The 20980-nt window shown below is 42.0% G+C and overlaps 1 protein-coding gene across 1 annotated transcript in view; it reads right to left on the bottom strand.

Annotated features, from left to right (window-relative positions):
- The window catches only part of LOC129827616 (X-linked interleukin-1 receptor accessory protein-like 2), a 471721-nt gene that overhangs the window by 68721 nt on the left and 382020 nt on the right, over positions 1 to 20980 (bottom strand). The window contains exon 6 of the mRNA XM_055888620.1: positions 14024 to 14098. Coding sequence (XP_055744595.1) covers positions 14024 to 14098 — 75 coding nt within the window. The remainder of the gene's footprint in view (positions 1 to 14023; positions 14099 to 20980) is intronic.

Raw genomic sequence — 20980 nt, 5'->3', positions numbered from 1 at the left:
CTGTATAATCTTCATTTTCACATTGGGGTTCCTGAGTGGCGCAGTGGTCTAAGACACTGCATCTCAGTGCAAAAGGCGTCACTGCAGTACCTGGTTTGAATCCAGGCTGCATCACATCTGGCCGTGATTGGGAGTCCCATAGGGCGGTGCACAATTGGCCCAGTGTCGTCCGGGTTTGGCCGGAGTAGGCCGTCATTGTAAATAAGGAATTGTTCTTAACTGACTTGCCTAGTTAAATAAAGGTTAAATACATTTTTTTAAATCACACCATGAGCCTCCTAAGGGTCTGACAGGGATTTCAATTTAATAAAAATCTAATTTCACTCAGTATCCTTTGGTTTTGGAAGAGATTTTTGCGGCATTGTTTAAAAACATAGATATGGCCCCTGCCAAAGCTAACAAATCTAAATCAATGTTGCATAAACTGTGACGTTATACTGGTGTTCCATACCAATATATTACTGTTGTCAGATTAAAGCATAATCCATCATGTCTGATGGGAATAGAACAGGACACAAACCTCAACTAAAATAATTAGTAAATCATACACTCAAACTATATTTACAGGTCAGAAGGTCATTCAAGGGTTTATGCCACAAATTATTAATTGTTCATGTCAGACATGATTTATGGAAAGAACATTTGTGGTTGCAACACTTTACCTGAGACTGCTCCATCAAGGCCATATCTGTCCAAACAGAACAAACATGACCATTTCCTCTAAAGTAGACAGTCACTCCTGAACACCAAAGCTCTTAAAGCGCAAAGACAACCAAACCACACACTGACAACCCTGGAGGGCATACATGACGCTAGCTGTGCTTAACTGATTCGTTGGTGACTTAGTTTTAGTCTTGATGTAAAAGTATTGTCAAAGATTCAATGTCCAAAAGTACACAACTGACGGATAGTGATTTGACAATACTTTTACATCTCACTAAGACTACGCCAAGTCACCAACTAATCAGTTAAGCACAGCTAGCGTCATGTATGCCCTCCAGGGTTGTCAGTGTGTGGTTTGGTTGTCTTTGCGCTTTAAGAGCTTTGGTGTTCAAGAGTGACTGTCTACTTTAGAGGAAATGGTCATGTTTGTTCTGTTTGGACAGAACCTATAGGTAAAATATGGGTTAGTTACAACAGTACTAGCTAAAAAAAGTTGTTTTTTTACCACACTCTGTAAACGTCTGTATGATATTTCTGATCTTCAGCATGTTGCCTGTGGGTACTGTACGTGTCATGCTGTCTCCTCAGAGCTCACAGAAAGGTCATTAACATGAGGCCTTAAGCAGTGTGCTGAATCTCACTTCACACGGATTGCTGGATAAGCCTGCCAGACTCCCTACTACATACCCATATATAATTTTACCCTATTGTCAGAGAACACGAAATGAGTATCAATGAACGGTAAAAAGGGTATTTTACGAGTTTAGTGCCACATCTGAGTTTAGTGCCACATCCTACAAATGCAAGGAAAAAGGTATCATGTAACTTCAATAAGGTGTTTATTCATGACACGACTAGGCATAAAGAGCCTCTTCTGCAGCTTTCAACACTAAAATCGGTCAGCATTTGCATTTTAAAAGAACACCTGTGATAGGCATAAATGTGTTCTGAAACAAACCGTGCAAATAGCTTGACATTTTCACTTAGCTTGTCGTCCTTTCAAAGGGAGCTGTTGGAGCGGCACAATCGACTGCTGTACTGCACTGGCCTGTCAGGTGGATGGGTCACCTGCTCCGCCCTGCAATATGCCGTGATGTAGCTAACCCAGCTCCCCATACCGCTGTGTGTGTTAATACAGAGAGGCTGCCTGTATCTGGTGCTCAGGTTGCTCCACAGAGTTACCTTTGACCCCAGGACTAGCCCATGCCCAGTACCCATTCCCTGGGCACCATGCCATTTATCTAATACCCACCCACTCTGGAATAGTGCACAAAAAGTTGATTGCCCTCGCCCAGGGTGACAGACAGGTCATTTAATTCCATTATATTTCCTGTGTTCTTTTCAGTCAAAGGATATAGAAAGATTTGGGAGATTTACTTGCAGCTGGGAGACCTGGGGGAGGGTGAGTGATCCTGGTGATGAGCTTGACTAGCCATTAAGGCCTCCTGCAACGCAAACTGACTGATAGAGAAGTGGTGTGTGTGTGTGTGTGTGTGTGTGTGTGTGTGTGTGTTGTGTGTGTGTGTGTGTGGTGGGTGGAAGAGGATAAACCGATGTGGGAGGAGGGTCCGATTCAAACATCTGTCAAAGAGGTTGATGGTGCTAACCCCCATTAAAAGTGTTACACTGAAGGATAAATGTAAATAAACAAATGCTAACCATATTCATAAACAACATAGTAACACATCATGCAGGATGTAACAAGGTAGAGACAGTGGAACTACATCTGAAGATAGTACTTTACACACTCTATCATAGCAATTAAAGACAGCTGGGAACTTCAACATATCTGGCCACAGAGGTGATTTTCATGAGTTAATTTCCCACATGTCAATGACTGTGATAGAAGAGCTAGCTATTTCCCATCCATACACAATACACACTGTCTCCTCCGCACTCTAGATGAGTGGCTGTATACTTAGCAGGCAGCGCACGCAACATGAAAGGACTTGGAAGGTTGGACTTCTTTACGCATCCCTCATAGAGCTCTCATGGCTGCTCTCTGTGCTGCTGAGGAGAGAAGCCCCTGTCACGGCATCACAAGTCATTAAAACACTAATTAGCTGCCTTTCTTCTTCTATTACTGGCCATCCGACTGGTGCATCTGTAAACTAACAGCAGACACAGAGAGAGCCTGTCGATGTGCTCTAGCAACTAGGAGAAAAACATACATATACGATACTGAATAATGATGTTTTTCAGATGTTAAGAGGGTAATTAGTATTTATCAAGGCTTTGAAGACAGTGGCTTAATTATGGACGAAAGAGAACGTACAGTAGGTCTGACTGACACGACAAATGAGGTTCATTACAATGCTAGGTTGAGGTTCACACTCTTTATATGACCGAGAGAGATAACACATTTTAATTGAATTGCTGAAAGTCATTATGGACTATGGTCATGGGCAGTAGCCTATGTGCTCTATCCTTTTGTATTTGTATTTATTATGGATCCCCATTAGCTGCTACCAAAGCTGCAGCTACTCTTCCTGGGGTCCAGCAAAATTAAGTTTACACAATTTTAAAAACATACAATACAATCACAGATTCCCTAACACACGGTGTGCCCTCAGGCCCCTACTCCACAACAAACACATATCTACAGTACTAAATCCATGTGTATGCATAGTGCGTATGTTATCGTGTAAGTGTGTGTGTGTATGCATGTGTCTGTGCCAATGTTTGTGTTGCTTGACAGTCCCCGCTGTTCCATAAGGTGTTTTTTAATCTTTTTTTTATTTTTATTTTTTAAATATACTTTTACTGCTTGCGTCAGTTACTTGATGTGGAACAGAGTTCCATGTAGTCATGGCTCTATGTAGTACTGTGTGCCTCCCATAGTCTGTTCTGGACTTGGGGACTGTGAAGAGACCTCGTGGCATGTCTTGTGGGTTACCGCATGGGTGTCCGAGCTGTGTGCCAGTAGTTTCGAGAGACAGCTCAGTGCATTCAACATGTCTCATTAATAAAAGTAGTGATGAAGTCAATCTCTCCTCCACTTTCAGCCAGGAGAGACTGACATGCATATTATTAATATTAGTTCTCTGTGTACATCCAAGGGCCAGCCGTGCTGCTCTGTTCAGAGCCAATTGCAATTTTCCTAAGTCCTTTTTTGTGGCACCTGACCACACGACTGAACAGTAGTCAAGATGCGACAAAACTAGGGCCTGTAGGACCTGCCTTGTTGATAGTGTTCTTAACAGACTCACAGACTCGCTTTATTATAGACAGACTTCTCCCCATCTTAGCTACTACTGCATCAATATGTTTTGACCATGACAGTTTTCAATCTAGGGTTACTCCAAGCAGTTTAGTCATCTCAACCTGCTCAATTTCCACATTATTTGTTACAAGATTTAGTTTAAGTTTAGGGTTTAGTGAGTGTTTTGTTCCCAATACAATGCATTTAGTTTTAGAAATATTTAGGGCTAACTTATTCCTTGCCACCCACTCTGAAACAAACAGCAGCTCTTTGTTGAGTGTTGCAGCCATTTCAGTCACTGTAGTAGCTGACGTGTATAGTGTTGAGTCATCCACATACATAGACACTCTGGCTTTACTCAAAGTCAGTGGCATGTCGTGAGTAAAATAAATTAAAAAGCAAGGGGCCTAAACAGCTACCCTGGGGAATTCCTGATTCTAACTGGATTAAATTTGAGATGCTTCCATTAAAGAACACCATCTGTGTTCTGTTAGACAAGTAACTCTTTATCCACATTATAGCAGGGGGTGTAAAGCCATAACACATATGTTTTTCCAGCAGCAGACTATGATCGATTATGTCAAAAGCTGCACTGAGTCTAACAAGACGGCCCCCACAATCATATTGTCATCAATTTCTCTCAGCCAATCATCAGTCATTTGTGTAAGTGCTATGCTTGTTGAGTGTCCTTCCCTATAAGCATGCTGAAACTATGTTGTCAATTTGTTTACCGTGAAATAGCATTGTATCTGGTCAAACACAATTTATCCAGGAGTTTACTAAGGGTTGGTAACAGGCTGATTGGTTGGCTATTTGAGACAGTAAAGGCGGCTTAACTATTCTTGGGTAGCAGAATGACTTTAGGTTCCCTCCAGGCCTGAGGGCACATGCTCTCTAGTAGGCCTAAATTGAAGATGTGGCAAATAGGAGTGGCAATATCGTCTGCTATTATCCTCAGTAATTTTCCATCCAGATTGTCAGACCCTGGTGGCTTGTCATTGTTGATAGACAACAATAATTGTTTCACCTCTTCCACACTGACATTACGGAATTCAAAAATACAATTCTTGTCTTTCATAATTTGGTCCAATAAACTTGGATGTGTAGTGTCAGTGTTTGTTGCTGGCATGTCATCCCCAAGTTTGCTTATCTTGCCAATGAAAATGTCATTAAAATAGTTTGCAGTGGGCTTTGTGATGAATTAAAATTCACCTTTATTATTCACCTTTATTTAACCAGGTAGGCTAGTTGAGAACAAGTTACAGCAAAGCAGTGTGACACAAAAAACAACACTGTCACGACTTCGGCTGAGGTCGGCTCCTCTCCTTGTTCGGCCAGCGTTCGGCGGTTGATGTCACCGGCTTTCTAGTCATCACCGATCCATGTTTCCTTTTGTTTTGTCTTGATTACGCACACCTGATTTCTATTCCCTTATTATGTTCCTTATTTACCTTCTCGTCTACCTTTCTGTTTTGTCCGTGATTGTTTTGTGTTACCGTGTGTGTTGGAGGGTTTTCTCTATACGTTATGTTTCCTTGTTGGAGATATTCCGGTTTTGTATAATTTTTTGAGTAAAGACTTTTGTGTTTTTCTCAAACCTGTGTCCTGCGCCTGACTCAGACAACGAACCCAGCATTTTATCACAAACACATAGTTACACATGGAATAAACAAGTGTACAATCAATAACACAATAGAAAAAAAAGAAAGTCTATATACAGTGTGTGCAAATGGCGTGAGGAGGTAAGACAATAAATAGGCCATAATAGTGAAGTAATTACAATTTAGCAAATGAACACTGGAGTGATAAATGAGCAGATGATGATGTGAAAGTAGAAATACTGGTGTGCAAAAGAGCAGAAAAGTAAATAAAAACAATATGGGGATGAGGTAGGTAGATTGGGTGGGCTATTTGCAGATGGGCTATGTACAGCTGCAGTGATCGGTTAACTGCTCAGATAGCTGATGTTTAAATTTAGTGAGGGAAATATAAGTCTCCAGCTTCAGCGATTTTTGCAATTCGTTCCAGTCATTGGCAGCAGAGAACTGGAAGGAAAGGCGGCCAAAGGCGGTGTTGGCTTTGGGTATGACCAGTGAGATATACCTGCTGGAGCACGTGCTACGGGTGCGTGTTGTTATCGTGACCAGTGAGCTAAAATAAGGCGGAGCTTTACCTAGCATAGACTTATAGATGACCTGGAGCCAGTGGGTCTGGCAACGAATATGTAACGAGGGCCAGCCAACTAGATATACAGGTCACAGTGTTGGTATAAGGGGCTTTGGTGACAAAACGGATGGCACTGTGATAGACTGCATCCAGTTTACTGAGTAGGAGTGTTGGCTAATTGATATCATTTTTGATATTTTTGATATTGATATAATTTGAGTCAATTGGAGGTGTACCTGTGGAAGTATTTCAAGGCCTCCCATCAAATCTCAGTGCCTCTTTGACATCATGGTAAAATCAAAAGAAATAAGCCAAGACCTCAGAAAAACAATTGTAGACCTCCACAAGACGGGTTCATCCTTGGGAGCGAGTTACAAACGCCTGAAGGTACAACGTTCATCTGTACAAACAATAGTACGCAAGTATAAACATCATGGGACCACGCAGCCGTCATACCGCTAAGGAAGGAGATGCGTTATGTCTCCTAGAGATGAACATACTTTGATGTGAAAAGTGCAAATCAATCACAGAACAGCAGCAAAGGACCTTGTGAAGATGCTGGAAGAAACAAGTACAAAAGTATCTATATCCACAGTAAAACGAGTTCTATATCGACATAACCTGAAAGGCCGCTCAGCAAGGAAGAAGCCACTGCTCCAAAACTGCCATAAAAGAGCCAGACTGCGGTTTGCAACTGCACATGGGGACAAAGATCATACTTTTTTTGAGAAATGTCCTCTGGTCTGATGAAACAAGAATAGAACTGTTTGGCCATAATGACCATCGTTATGTTTGGAGGAAGAAGGGAGAGGCTTGCAAGCCGAAGAACATCATCCCAACCGTGAAGCACGGGGGTGGCAGCATCATGTTGTGGGGGTGCTTTGCTGCAGGATGGACTGGTACACTTCACAAAATAGATGGCATCATGAGTCAGAAAAATTATGTGGATATATTGAAGCAACATCTCAAGACATCAGTCAGGAAGTTAAAGCTCGGTCGCAATTGGGTCTTCGAAATGGACAATGACCCCAAGCATACTTCCAAAGTTGTGGCAAAATGGCTTAAGGACAACAAAGTGAAGGTATTGGAGTGGCCATCAAAAAGCCCTGATTTCAATCCCATAGAAAATGTGTGGGCAGAACTGAAAAAGCGTGTTCGAGCAAGGAGGCCTACAAACCTGACTCACCAGCTCTGTCAGGAGGAATGGGCCAAAAATCACCCAACTTATTGTGGGAAGCTTGTGGAAGGCTACCCGAAACGTTTGACCCAAGTTAAAGAATTTAAAGGCAATGCTACCAAATACTAATTGAGTGTACGTAAACTTCTGACCCACTAGGAATGTGATGAAAGAAATAAAAGCTGAAATAAATCATTCTCTCTACTATTATTCTGACATTTCACATTCTTAAAATAAAGTGGTGATCCTAACTGACATAAGATAGTGAATTCTTACTTGGATTAAATGTCAGGAATTGTGAAAAACTGAGTTTAAATTTATTTGGCTAAGGTGTATGTAAACTTCTGACTTCAACAGTATGTTAATATGGGCTATTTTTAGCACTTTTCTGGGTTGCTTGATTGTTTTTAATGCTTTGCTGGGAAGCTTATCAGAGGTAGACTTACTCATGTTATTTACATTGGAGCTGATAGTGCAGGGTGAGCTGCATGAAGTGGTCTTCCTACTACTGCACACCACCTCAGTACTAACTCTGGTTTATAGGCTCATGATTACTGCTTACAATAGCTGTAGGATAAACAGATATATTCGGTGCAATTAGGGGTACATAAATTAAATTACTTACATTGTGTTTGCCAATCCCCCTAAGATCATGTACATTGATGCAGCATTATGACAACTCATTGTCACAATGGTAGGGATTAACTGAGCTGGTCTTGGATCATTTACCAGTCATTGTTTCAACACTGCCTTGAAATGCGTGGACAGAGTCCAGAAGCCAAGATGATTTGGATGGACTCCGTCATTCCTGTAGAGTATCTTCAATTTCCAGAAGGTGTCAAAGTTATCAATAAAAGTGACTCCAGCAGAGCTACAGTAGTCTTTTAGCCAGATGTGTAATGCCAACAGTCTGCTGAATCTGGGTAACACAGGGTTTTGGCCTTGGGGACCGATATGTTTCTCACCATAGAGCTGCCTATGATGACAGCTGATGATGTTGAATGGGCCGGTCTCTCAAGCAGCCTCACGGTCTAGTGAGCTCCGAGGATCTGAACTCGAGGTAAAAGCCACCGGAGAGGGAGACAGAGACGAGGACGAAGACGCAGGTACCTCCGGATCTGATCTTGAATGGGAAGCCACCAAGGACGAAGGCGCCAGAACCTCTGGATCCAGAGCGGCAAAGCTGTTTCTGGTCTGTGTCAGTTCCAGGCTCAACATTTCCATGGAGACCCCCGTTGCCAGAGGATGCCTTCTTCAACTTCCACGGCGAGTGACGTACCTCCTTGGCTGGTTGGTTGGGTCGAGATCAGCTTCGTTCTCTAGGGAAGGGTGAGACCCCTTCGGGGATGGATCCCTGCCTAGCACCAGCCAGTCGGCTGTGGAGAGCCGACACGGCTGCGGTCCACCAGACCAGAGCGGCGTACGGTTACTGGGGTGGAAGTGAAAGAAAAAGTAGGTGGGTGTGGGTTCCCCAGTAGCTTATGTAGGTTTGCTACTTGCTTGCTAAGAGTAGCTTTTTCGCTCCTGTAGTCCTCCTCCGCAAGCAAGCAGTTGCTACATTGAAAGTCAGCGCGGTCCACATTGTCCATGAACAAAGCAAAGTAAACACAGCTCCTGCAATGCTGGAAACATTCAATAACGGACTCCATTTGAGACCGCCGAGCCAACTAGGCTAGCTGGGCTTTCGCGTCTCTCTCCCTATACGGAATCTGGCAGGATCCCAGGACAGATGGCAGCGCTCACAGAAATTTTGACCAACTGAGCCGCACGATTCAAAATAAAATAAAAGTATATAAAAACAGCTTTAAAACCGAGGTCTTAAATTTAGGTTTCAGCGTTCGACAGCATTCAACAACAACAAACATACGTCACACTCTGATGACGTGCTTTCATTTTAGCAAACTGTCATGTAGAGTTTATCTTTGACTGACTAGAGAGAAGTCATGAGGAATGGGACCTCCTTGGGGCTCCATACACCAGCTTCGCAATCTTTAATTATAGAAAGACCAAGACAGCTAAACAATTTAAATATTCCCCCTGCAATTAGAATGATACTGTGATATCCTGTTGGCTATTGTCCATGCCTTGCTGCACAGCAAATTTGAGATCAGAATTTTAACACTCACAGTGTAAAATGTAACACTTTCTTAGAAATTACATGTGACCCCCCGAAATATCGTTAAACTAACACTTTTCAAAGTAACACCCCTGTGTTGGAGTTTTGGATCCGTAACACCATGGGTGTTGCAAATGCCAACTTAAATTACACTTTATTAAAGCTGATGATGTTACAAGCATGCCTTTCAAGTGAATGTCACAGATATGGCTGTGTTTGTTTGTGACAGAGACATGGTTGTTGCATTTAATAACTTCTAGTCCTAAAGCCTTTACCAAGTGAATGCCTAAGTGAATGTGTTTGAATTCAAAGTAAATCCTTAATGGCCATATATTGTACATTTCACAAGGCCTTTACTTATGGCCTATTTATCCTCCATTTTGTGGTCTGGAAATGTTGTCTCATGGTCCACAGCAGACCTCCAAGTCACAATATGCTGCTTTATGAAGTGATTAGTAATTCCTGTCGGATATCCAACAACTACAATAGTTTATCACCCACAACCTGCATTCCGAATGACTGATGGAGGTCTTGATAACCAAGCCTACCTAAATCATCTAAACTGGATGAATGCATCTGTGCATGCAGAAACATGCATATATTAAAACTATTCTAAAAATCTACCTGCAACAAAGCCTTCTGGGAAGAATGACAATGAGACCCCTCTCACGTCTTTTTCACTCAGAGAGTTAACGTAAATGAACTAACACAGTCGAGTAACAACAACACCACACAGTGTTGATTCCACTGTAATTTAAATAACACTTCATTTATTCAGTGCACGTGGAGTCAATTTCAATCCCACTGGTGTTAACCCCACTAGAATCAACACTGAGATATAACACTCAACACTTTTACCTTTAAACCGAGATTTTAACACTTGCAAATTTGCTGTGTGCCTTGCTATTGTAGACAGAAAATCAGCAGACCTTTCTGAAACAGTCACAAAAAAAGTGACAGCTTTAATTGGCAAGTATATTCTGGGAAACAGAATGACATTAAAATGCAACTGTAGATGTGGGTTTTGGAATGAAACATGCATGATGATCACTGTCTTTGTACTTCCTTGGCTTGATCATCTTTTTTCTACTCATAAATCCTCATACATTTGATATACTACTGTGGCCTACACACATTGTTTGAAACAAATGAAAATATACCATATATGGCAACTTCAAAGTTAAACTGGCATTAAAAGTACATCATCAAATTAACAAATCGATATGGAATCAGCAATATGCTGGGCCTCAGATTCAGAAAGCCCACTCAAATCAACCAAGCTATGGCTTTATACAGAGCCTTTTATTGTGAGAGTTATGTCAAAGGAATTTATGTTTCTAAATATAGGGTTCTGGTTATACTCTAGCTCCAAGCAGAGGAATGAGCCACTGCTAGAGGCTAACATGGGAATAAACACACTGCAAACACACCCAAAACAATGATCTGAAGGCAAAGCTAATTTTACTGCCATAATACCCTGTGGTTTATCAATGATAAGTATTATGTCTTGATTCTGTAGTACTCAGATACACACAGGGGGATTCTGTCCCTGTCCTCTCATTCTCTCCCCCTCCCTTCAATTCAGAAGCAAAAACAGCTCATTAACATATGTATGGGTCTTGCAACCAACTCTGATGACAATTGATAGTGAGAGAGAGGTGTTCCTTCTCAGAGCACCATCGCTCTGCCATTACTCATTCTGAGTCTCAGCTCTCTCTGCACTCAACGGGGTCACTCTTGGGGTATTTATATCAAGCATAAATACCCAGACACTGCATTACAGAGACAAATGTGATGAAACTGAAGTGCCAAGCAGAAGCAGGAGATGCTGGAGCCATGCTCGGTGCTCTGTGGGAGAACTGAAGGCATCACATAACTGGAATGGCCAACGTGAGGATGACACTGTCCGTTTGTCATCGACCCTGTGATTAGATCAAGGTGAATAAGAAGGAATGTGGAGTTCAATCAACATCGCTATTTATGATCTGCCATTTTGGGTTATTGCACACCGGACGTCAAGACAACCTATATAAGGATTTTCCTCATGATATGACATTAACGCAAAAACAATATTCCCTTTTCTGATGAATAATGTGCTTTCCTGGAATATCGTGCTAACACTCCCCCCTCTCTCCCTCCCCACCCCTCCCCTCCCACAGTGGATCCATCCAGTCAGAAGCCTGAGTGTAATCTCAGAAGTTGTGTCTTAATATGGCCTCTCCTCTCGTCCTCCTCTGCTGAAGGGTCCATCCACAGCGTGAGGCTGTCCATGGAGAGTAGGCATATCCACAGATGCACAGCATCTCTCTCCTCTCCGCAGTCCTTTATTGTGTCACTCCTCTCAGATGCTCCGGCGGCTAATCAGGCGCCATGGGGATAATAATAGGTCCTTCTCGTGTAAAGGATACGGGGGAGCTGATTTCTATGGAGCTATTAAATCTTCCCTGCACTTAGCGTCTCCTCAGCTAATAAACACTGACAGCTGTGGCCTAATGGTCCAGCCGCCAGAACTCACCACAGCGCCCGCCGCACAACAATTAATTACCAATTTTGTGGGGCTACAGGTTCTTGTCAGAGAGCCCTTTCCTTTTTAAGGGGGCATTGCTGTTTTTCCCAGTTGAAGAGAAGCAGTTAAAACCTAATTTTTTATTTGATTAGATGGGGATTGGATATGATACTGCGCACGTGTGAAAAAGGACTTCATTCAAACTGTTAGGTCTCTTGAAACATAAATAAGCATGCTTGCTGAGAATGTCACAATTACATTAACAGACTGGGTATAGTCATGGCTGAATGTTGGTGGTAACAAATCTGTACATATCATTTTGTTATTAGCGTGCCCAGCTCAGTGTAAATGACCAGCGCCCCAGAGGGAGAAGGGATCCTTCAGACCAATACTTCATCTCCTTCAAGCAGCCCATTCCCTGTTCCCTCTCTCGTCTTCATTCACACAAATTGCTTAACATAAAATAGCCTTTAGTAAAACTCAATACAAAATCCTTGTACCCATTGCAGAATGTGAAAATATTAACAACATAAATCAAGAGAAGTTGACAATATTGTAGGAGCAAGTAGCATCATTATAATCTAAGTTAACAGAGGCTCTATCTCCAGATGCCCAGACACTCAGTAAATCCTGATGCGCACGGATGGAATGTCTGTGACAGAAGGTATGAAATCCATTGTAGGGAGCAGGGGGCTTGCTGGATGAGAGAGATTTATGCTGTGTTATACAGACTGCTAACTCTATTAAGGTTAATTGGGTTGGGGCTGCTCGACTCTTCATCCTATCAGAAATATTATAACCACGCAGAGAAAGGTAACGATTGAGAATGGTAACGCAGTAAGGATATTTATTGTTCCCTACAGAGCCTTCAGACACATGAAAAAGTCACTGTGTTCAATAGGAAGAACTGTGATTTAATGTCCTGGCTGGGTTGTAAAGCAAGGCATAAGGTCCAGTTTGTGTAGTATCCAGAAAGCTCCTATGCATGCTTAGTTAACAGGTCTTTTTATACTGGGGAAAAATACACATAATTTAAGAAACAACATAACAGCCTCTAGCAAGACCACTGAACAGTGAACACTGGGGGTAATTGGTGTTCCAAGTGCCAATCACCCACTAAACACAACCTTGGCTTAAAGTAGACAATTACCGTATCTGTAAAGTTAGGCTAACAAAAGCCCAAATTAAACACAGTAAAATGACATGTGAACACTGCACGAGGCAATAGAGCGCTAGTCCAACAGTCATCTCGGAGCCAGCTGATAAGTGAAGTGTATTATTTAAATACCAAAAGGTGAAGTAGAAGAAGAGGAAGAAGAATCTCCTTGGCTCTTCATCTGTCTCCTCCCAGTCTCTGTGTTGATGCATGTGAAATAATGGCCTACAATTTACCCTGACTCGACAGCTTAAATATGCCTTCCTCACACTTGTTTTGTTATTGTCAACTGGCACTGAGCTCCAGAGTAAGATTTGAATAGTGTTTGTATATTTCGCAGGCAGGGCTTTTTGCATGGCTAGTGTTGAAAGCACACTGTAGTATGAATATGTGGTGGTAATGTTCTGGTAAAATGTTTAAAATTGAGTGTAATGTACACAGATTTCAAATAATTGTGTTGTTTTCTCTGATCCCAGTGGATTTGGCCCCCCTATTAAAACGGCTACAGTACATTGTGTAAGGAGAATGAGCTGAGAGTTTGGCGAATGGGAGGTTGGTGACGGCCGGGCACCTCCCCCAGGTTCGAACAAGTACATCATTAAATATGGACAGAGGGTCAGGGGAATCCTGCATGCCAGTGTTGCTGCTGTGTTCTGTTCTCTCTGCCTGCCTTATGTATTACACTTTCTATTAGCCCCCAGATTTATGCATAGCAAATTCCCCCAAAGGCATATTTGGCTGATTGCAACACCTCCTTTTAATGGGGTTGACTGAGGCATTGGAATGCAGTGGTGGTGATCACTCGGCTGCTTTTCAGTAGAGGACATTCCAACAAACAGAGCTCCAAAACTATATTGACATAGCCATGGTCCTGTATCCCCAGCCAAAAGGCAGTGCAGTAAAATGTGTTTTGAAGAACGGGCCAGCCCGGTTGGAGAGAAAGCAGCAAGGAGCCCCTGACTGTTGCAGTCTATAATTACACTTGTCTGCTCTATGGAGAGGAGAGAGTTAGCACTGGCCCCATGGGGAAGACTTACCCGGTTGGACATCTATAACACTGGTCTGTCTCTCAGTGGGGAACAGGACCTTTGGGGGTCTGGTTGTGAGGAGAGCTGCAAAAGAACAAGCACACATTGAGAGGACAGACAGGGGGGAGAAAATAAACATATTGAAGATTACACAGCTTCTCTTAATGACTAATGTTGACAAGATCAGTAATCCATGCAAATAGAATAGAGCTGTTTCAGTCCCAGCAAAACTCTTCCACAAACATAATTTACAAATGTCATTATATGATATACTGTAATCACTTAGCCTGTGGGAGCCCTAGCAATGAGTTTGATCATTTTAAAACAAGATTGTCATCTTTAATCTTTTAAAGATTTGAGTACACACACACACACACACACACACACACACACACACACACACACACACACACACACAATTCTCTGTCTGAGAACAGTAGAAGATGTGTAAATTAGAACCACTTTAGATCTCAAGAGACTTGTATTAGCAGGACAGTTAGCAGAGTATGGAATACAGCAGTGGGCTGAATAATGATGGGCCACTTTGATAATGTAAAAACTCTGTGGATTAATTACATAAAATCATCTAGAGATATGCTCTAAAAACATGTGAGCGCCCTGAATTTATTTGATATCCTGGAGTTTAGTTAAGAGCAGTGAAATGTATCCTGTACTTTAGAACATACCCTGACAAATGTACATTATATAAGATTCAGTATTTACAAGCTGGCTGCACCTCATGGTATAGGGTTAGCTGGAGTATCTTTAGTGAAATATCATGCCGTCAAACTATCATGTCTACAGTTTGAGGGAGCATAACACACTCTTGTCTTGGTGTATTGGTGATTGAACTGTATAGGTGACAGAACTGTATTGGTGACAGAACTGTGTTGGTGACAGAACTGTGTTGGTGACAGAACTGTGTTGGTGACAGAACTGTATGGGTGACAGAACTGTATGGGTGACAGAACTGTATGGGTGACAGAACTGTATGGGTGACAGAACTGTATGGGTGACAGAACTGTATGGGTGACAGAACTGTATGGGTGACAGAACTGTATGGGTGACAGAACTGTATGGGTGACAGAACTGTATTGGTGACTTAACTGTATAGGTGACAGAACTGTATTGGTGACAGAACTGTATAGGTGACAGAGCTGTATTGGTGACAGAGCAGTGTAGGTGACAGAACTGTATTGGTGATTGAACTGTATAGGTGACAGAACTGTATTGGTGACAGAACTGTATAGGTGACAGAACTGTATTGGTGACAGAACTGTATTGGTGACAGAACTGTATTGGTGACAGAACTGTATTGGTGACAGAACTGTATAGGTGACAGAACTGTATAGGTGACAGAACTGTATAGGTGACAGAACTGTATTGGTGATTGAACTGTATTGGTAATTGAACTGTATAGGTGAATTGAACTGTATAGGGGATTGAACTGTATTGGTAATTTAACTGTATTGGTGATTTAACTGTATTTGTGATAGAAATATATAGGCGATTGAACTGCCTGATAAACTCATTATATCTTTAAGTTCTAAAATGCATGTCTTCTCTGTGTTAAAATGCATAATCTATTTTGCCAGAGCATTAAACCAACATAAAAGAAACAACTTGTTAAAAATAATAATTTCAGAATGTCGTTCCCACAGTGACCGTACGTACATACCCCAACCAGAAACCATGGATTACAGGCAACATCCGCACTGAGCTAAAGGCTAGAGCTGCCACATTCAAGGAGCGGGACTCTAACCCGGAAGCTTATAAGAAATCCCGCTATGCCCTCCGACGAACCATCAAACAGGCAAAGTGTCAATACAGGACTAAGATCGAATCGTACTACACCGGCTTCGACACTTGTCGGATGTGGCAGGGCTTGCAAACCCTTACAGACTACAAAGGGAAGCACAGACGAGAGCTACCCAGTGACACAAGCCTACCAGATGAGCTAAACTACTTCTACTTCTTGCTTTGAGGCAAATAACACTGAAACACGCATGAGAGCGCCGGCTGTTCCAGACGACTGTGTGATCACGCTCTCCACAGCCGATGTGAGTGAGACCTTCAAACAGGTCAACATTCACAAGGCCGCAGGGCCAGATGGATTACCAGGACGTGTACTGCGAGCATGCGCTGACCAACTGGCAAGTGTCTTCACTGACATTTTCAACCTCTCCCTGTCCGAGTCTGTAAAATCATTTTTTTTAAGCAGACCACCATAGTCCCTGTGCCCAAGAACACGAAGGTAACCTGCCTAAATGACTACCGATCGTAGCACTCACATCTGTAGCCATGAAGTGCTTTGAAAGGCTCGTCATGGCTCACATCAATACCATTATCCCAGAAACCCTAGACCCACTCCAATTTGCATACCGCCCTAACAGATCCACAGATGATGCAATCTCTATTGTATTCCACACTGCCCTTTCCCACCTTGATAAAAGGAACACCTATTTGAGAATACTATTTATTGACTACAGCACAGCGTTAAACACCATAGTGCCCTCACAGCTCATCAATAAGTTAAGGACCCTGGGACTAAACACCTCCCTCGGGAACTGGATCCTGGACTTCCTGACGGGCCGCCCCCCAGGTGATAAGGGTAGGTAACACCACACCCGCCACGCTGATCCTCAACACAGGGGCCCCTCAGGGTTGCGTGCTCAGTCCCCTCCTGTACTCCCTGTTCACTCATGACTGCACGGCCAGGCACGACTCCAACACCATCATTAAGTTTGCCGATGACTCAACAGTGGTAGTCCTGATCGCCAACAACGACAAGACAGACTATAGGGAGGAGGTCAGAGACCTGGCCGTGTGGTGCCAGAAAAACAACCTCTCCCTCAACGTGATCAAGACAAAGGAGATGATTGTGGACTACAGGAAAAGGAGGACCGAGCACGTCCCCATTCTCATGGACGGGGCTGTAGTGGAGCAGGTTGAGAGCTTCAAGTTCCTTTGTGTCCACATCACCGACAAACTAGCATGGTCCAAGCACACCAAGACAGTCATGAAGAGGGCACGACAAAATCTATTCCCCCTCGAGAGACTGAAAAGATTTGGCATGGGTCCACACATCCTCAAAAGGTTCTACATCTGCACCATCGAGAGCATCCTGATGGGTTGCATCACTGCCTGGTATGGCAACCGCTCGGCCTCCGACTGCAAGGCACTACAGAGGGTAGTGCGTATGGCCCAGTATATCACTGGGGCCAAGCTTCCTGCCATCCAGGACCTCTATTCCAGGCGGTGTCAGAGGAAGGCCCACAAAATTGTTGAAGACTCTAGCCAGCCTTGTCAGAGATGTTCTCTCTGCTACCGCATGGCAAGTAGTACCGGAGCGCCAAGTCTAAGTCCAAGGGGCTTCTAAACAGCTTCTACCCCCAAGCCATAAGTCTCCTGAACATCTAATCAAATGACTATTTGCATTGCACCCCCCATCTCTTTTACGCTGCTGCTACTTTCTATTATTATCTATGCATAGTCACTTTAATTACTCTGCCTAAATGTACATATTACCTCAATTACCTTGACTAACCGGTGCCCCCGCACATTGACTCTGTACCGGTACCCCCTGTATATAGTCTCGCTATTGTTATTTTACTGCTGCTCTTTAACTACTTGTTACTTTTATTTCTTATTCTTATTCATATTTTTTAAACTGCATTGTTGGTTAGGGGCTTGTAAGTAAGCATTTCACTGTATTCTGCGCATGTGACAATTTGATTTGAAGTGTGAACTTTCAAAGCCAATTTAAACTGTCAGAATATTACCTATGGTTAATGTAATTCTTGTATAATTCAAAACAAATGTGCAGCATGAAAAGCTTAAATCGCAGTTGCACTGAATATAAAAATGACTGTATTGAATATAAAGTGCAAAGTCGGTGAAAATATTGACTCCGCATTCACTGTATACACAACCACTAATGATATAAAGAGCAATAAGGTTAGCTTGTTTTGCATATCTGGCAGAGTGCAGTTAACTCTACCCATTCACCAGGAGACTCAGAGTAACCTTCAACTCAAGGACAGAGAAAAAAATGGTATGTTATGAATTTTATTTTATCTTTTTGGCCACCATTTAATTTGGTCTCTCCATTGTATGAGGGATGAAGCTGGGACCCCTCATCCATCTTGGGGAGGACAGCCGCAGCTTTAGCATTCAAATGAAAGCTATCATTCTTGTCAAGCAAGGAGCCAGAGAGAGCACACATGCCTGCAGACCCATAGCCACTTAATATTCTCCATCCGGCAGGACAACCCTCACAGGACGCCGGCCCTTCCCGGCCCCTCTGCAGCCCCTGAGCTCATGTAGGTCACCTCGGCCGGACCCCTATCTGCGGCAGCACCTTGCTCCTGAGAGCTCAGCCCCCTCAGCTCAGCGGCCCAAGAGATAACACTCCAACACACAAATGAAGTATTAACATATTGTACACGGCCATGCTTAGGCCTATTAAAAATACTCTTCAAAGGGAATGCATCAAACAGTGTGGCTATTGTATGGGAATGTTCTGAACTTTTTATTTACCACTGCAGTTTGGTACTGCACATCTGCAAATTCCCATGCAGAGTTCTGCTCATGAACTTCAAAGTAAGCAACCCTGGACTGCTCTGAGGAAAGTCCATATGATCATTGCTTTCTTTATCATAGTACTTAGCATGTTTTGCTTTTTAAAGGAGGGGTAAAATTCTCAAATATTATGGTATTTAAGATCTAACAAATCATTTCCACCCGGTTGCACTATTTAGCACCCTGTCTGTTTCCCTTCATGGATTTTCAGTGCTCCTGTTGCAATATTCAGTATGCTTGTTAATATCCACTTTGCTAATGAACTACAGCGAGATGCTGAGCTTTCTTGTGTTGTAAATGGATTCAGAGTTACATTTTCATTGGAAATAACACTACTGGAGCAGGTTGTGAAATATTTCCTTCAGAGCAGTAACGTCTGTGATGTTTTCCAATGGCCCTCTGAAAACATGCCAGCGTATTATCACAGGTACTTATTGTGTAAGTAAAGTGGTAAAACAATATAGGATATCTCAAAGGACAGGAATATAAAATACAGGTATTGGGTCTGTGTGAATGGTTCTCTGCTTTTAGAAGGTAAATTCATTAACCCATCCATTGTTTAACACCTAATTTGAACTGCAAATGTCCCAGTTACCCACTGATATGTGTAAAAGGACAAGCAGAAACATTGTGTTTTGGAGCTTAGACACAGCGTGAGTAGAGGCTGTGTTAGTGTCGCATCTGATAGTCTAATCAGAGCTGTGTATCATTTGAGAGTGTATTGAAACACATTGACACTGATCATTGAACTTATTTCTGCTTGACATACATATCCGGATTGATGTGTGTTGCTTGTTAATAAATTATATATCCATTTTTGCAGACATACACATCCGACTCCACTTCGTAATAGTCCCACTCCCCAACAGCAGTCTTAGTATCCTCGAGTGCAATTGCATCAGTAATGTGTAGTCTGAAGGTATTAGCACCCCTAATACCCATGTAGTTAGACCTACTAATACCCATTTAGTTAGACCTACTAACACCCATTTAGTTATACCTACTAACACCCATTTAGTTATACCTACTAATACCCATTTAGTTATACCTACTAATACCCATTTAGTTAGACCTACTAAGACCCATTTAGTTAGACCTACTAAGACCCATTTAGTTAGACCAACTAAGACCCATTTAGTTAGACCTACTAAGACCCATTTAGTTAGGCCTACTAATACCCATTTAGTTAGGCCTACTAATACCCATTTAGTTAGACCTACTAATACCCATTTAGTTAGACCTACTAATACCCATTTAGTTAGGCCCACTAATACCCATTTAGTTAGACCCACTAATACCCATTTAGTTAGACCCACTAATACCCATTTAGTTAGACCCACTAATACCCATTTAGTTATACCTACTAACACCAATTTAGTTAGACCTACTAATACCCATTTAGTTAGGCCTACTAATACCCATTTAGTTATACCTACTAACACCCATTTAGTTAGACCTACTAATACCCATTTAGTTAGACCTACTAATACCCATTTAGTTAGACCTACTAATAGACATTTAGTTAGACCTACTAATAGACATTTAGTTAGGCCTAGTAATACCCATTTAATTATACCTACTAATACCATTTAGTTAGACCTACTAATACCCATTTAGTTAGGCCTACTAATACCCATTTAATTAGGCCTACTAATACCCATTTAATTATACCTACTAATACCCATTTAGTTAGACCTACTAATACCCATTTAGTTAGACCTACTAATACCCATTTAGTTAGACCTACTAATACCCATTTAGTTAGACCTACTAATACCCATTTAGTTAGACCCACTAATACCCATTTAGTTAGACCCACTAATACCCATTTAGTTAGACCCACTAATACCCATTTAGTTAGACCCACTAATACCCATTTAGTTAGACCCACTAATACCCATTTAGTTAGACCCACGAATACCCATTTAGTTAGACCTACGAATACCCATTTAGTTAGACCTACGAATACCCATTTAGTTAGACCTACTAATACCCATTTAGTTAGGCCTACTAATACCCATTTAGTTAGGCCTACTAATACCCATTTAGTTAGACCTACTAATACCCATTTAGTTAGACCTACTAATACCCATTTAGTTAGACCTACTAATACCCATTTAGTTAGACCTACTAATACCCATTTAGTTAGACCTACTAATACCCATTTAGTTAGACCTACTAATAACCATTTAGTTAGACCTACTAATAACCATTTAGTTAGGCCTATTAATACCCGTTTAGTTAGACCTACTAATACCGTTTAGTTAGACCTGCTAATACCCATTTAGTTATACCTACTAATACCCATTTAGTTAGACCCACTAATACCCATTTAGTTAGACCCACTAATACCCATTTAGTTTGACCCACTAATACCCATTTAGT

The sequence above is a fragment of the Salvelinus fontinalis genome, chromosome 29 (genome assembly GCF_029448725.1).
Source record: "Salvelinus fontinalis isolate EN_2023a chromosome 29, ASM2944872v1, whole genome shotgun sequence".
Classification (NCBI taxonomy): domain Eukaryota; kingdom Metazoa; phylum Chordata; class Actinopteri; order Salmoniformes; family Salmonidae; genus Salvelinus; species Salvelinus fontinalis.
The sequence above is the reverse complement of the archived record's forward strand: the minus strand, read 5'-3'. Positions and strand labels throughout refer to the sequence as shown.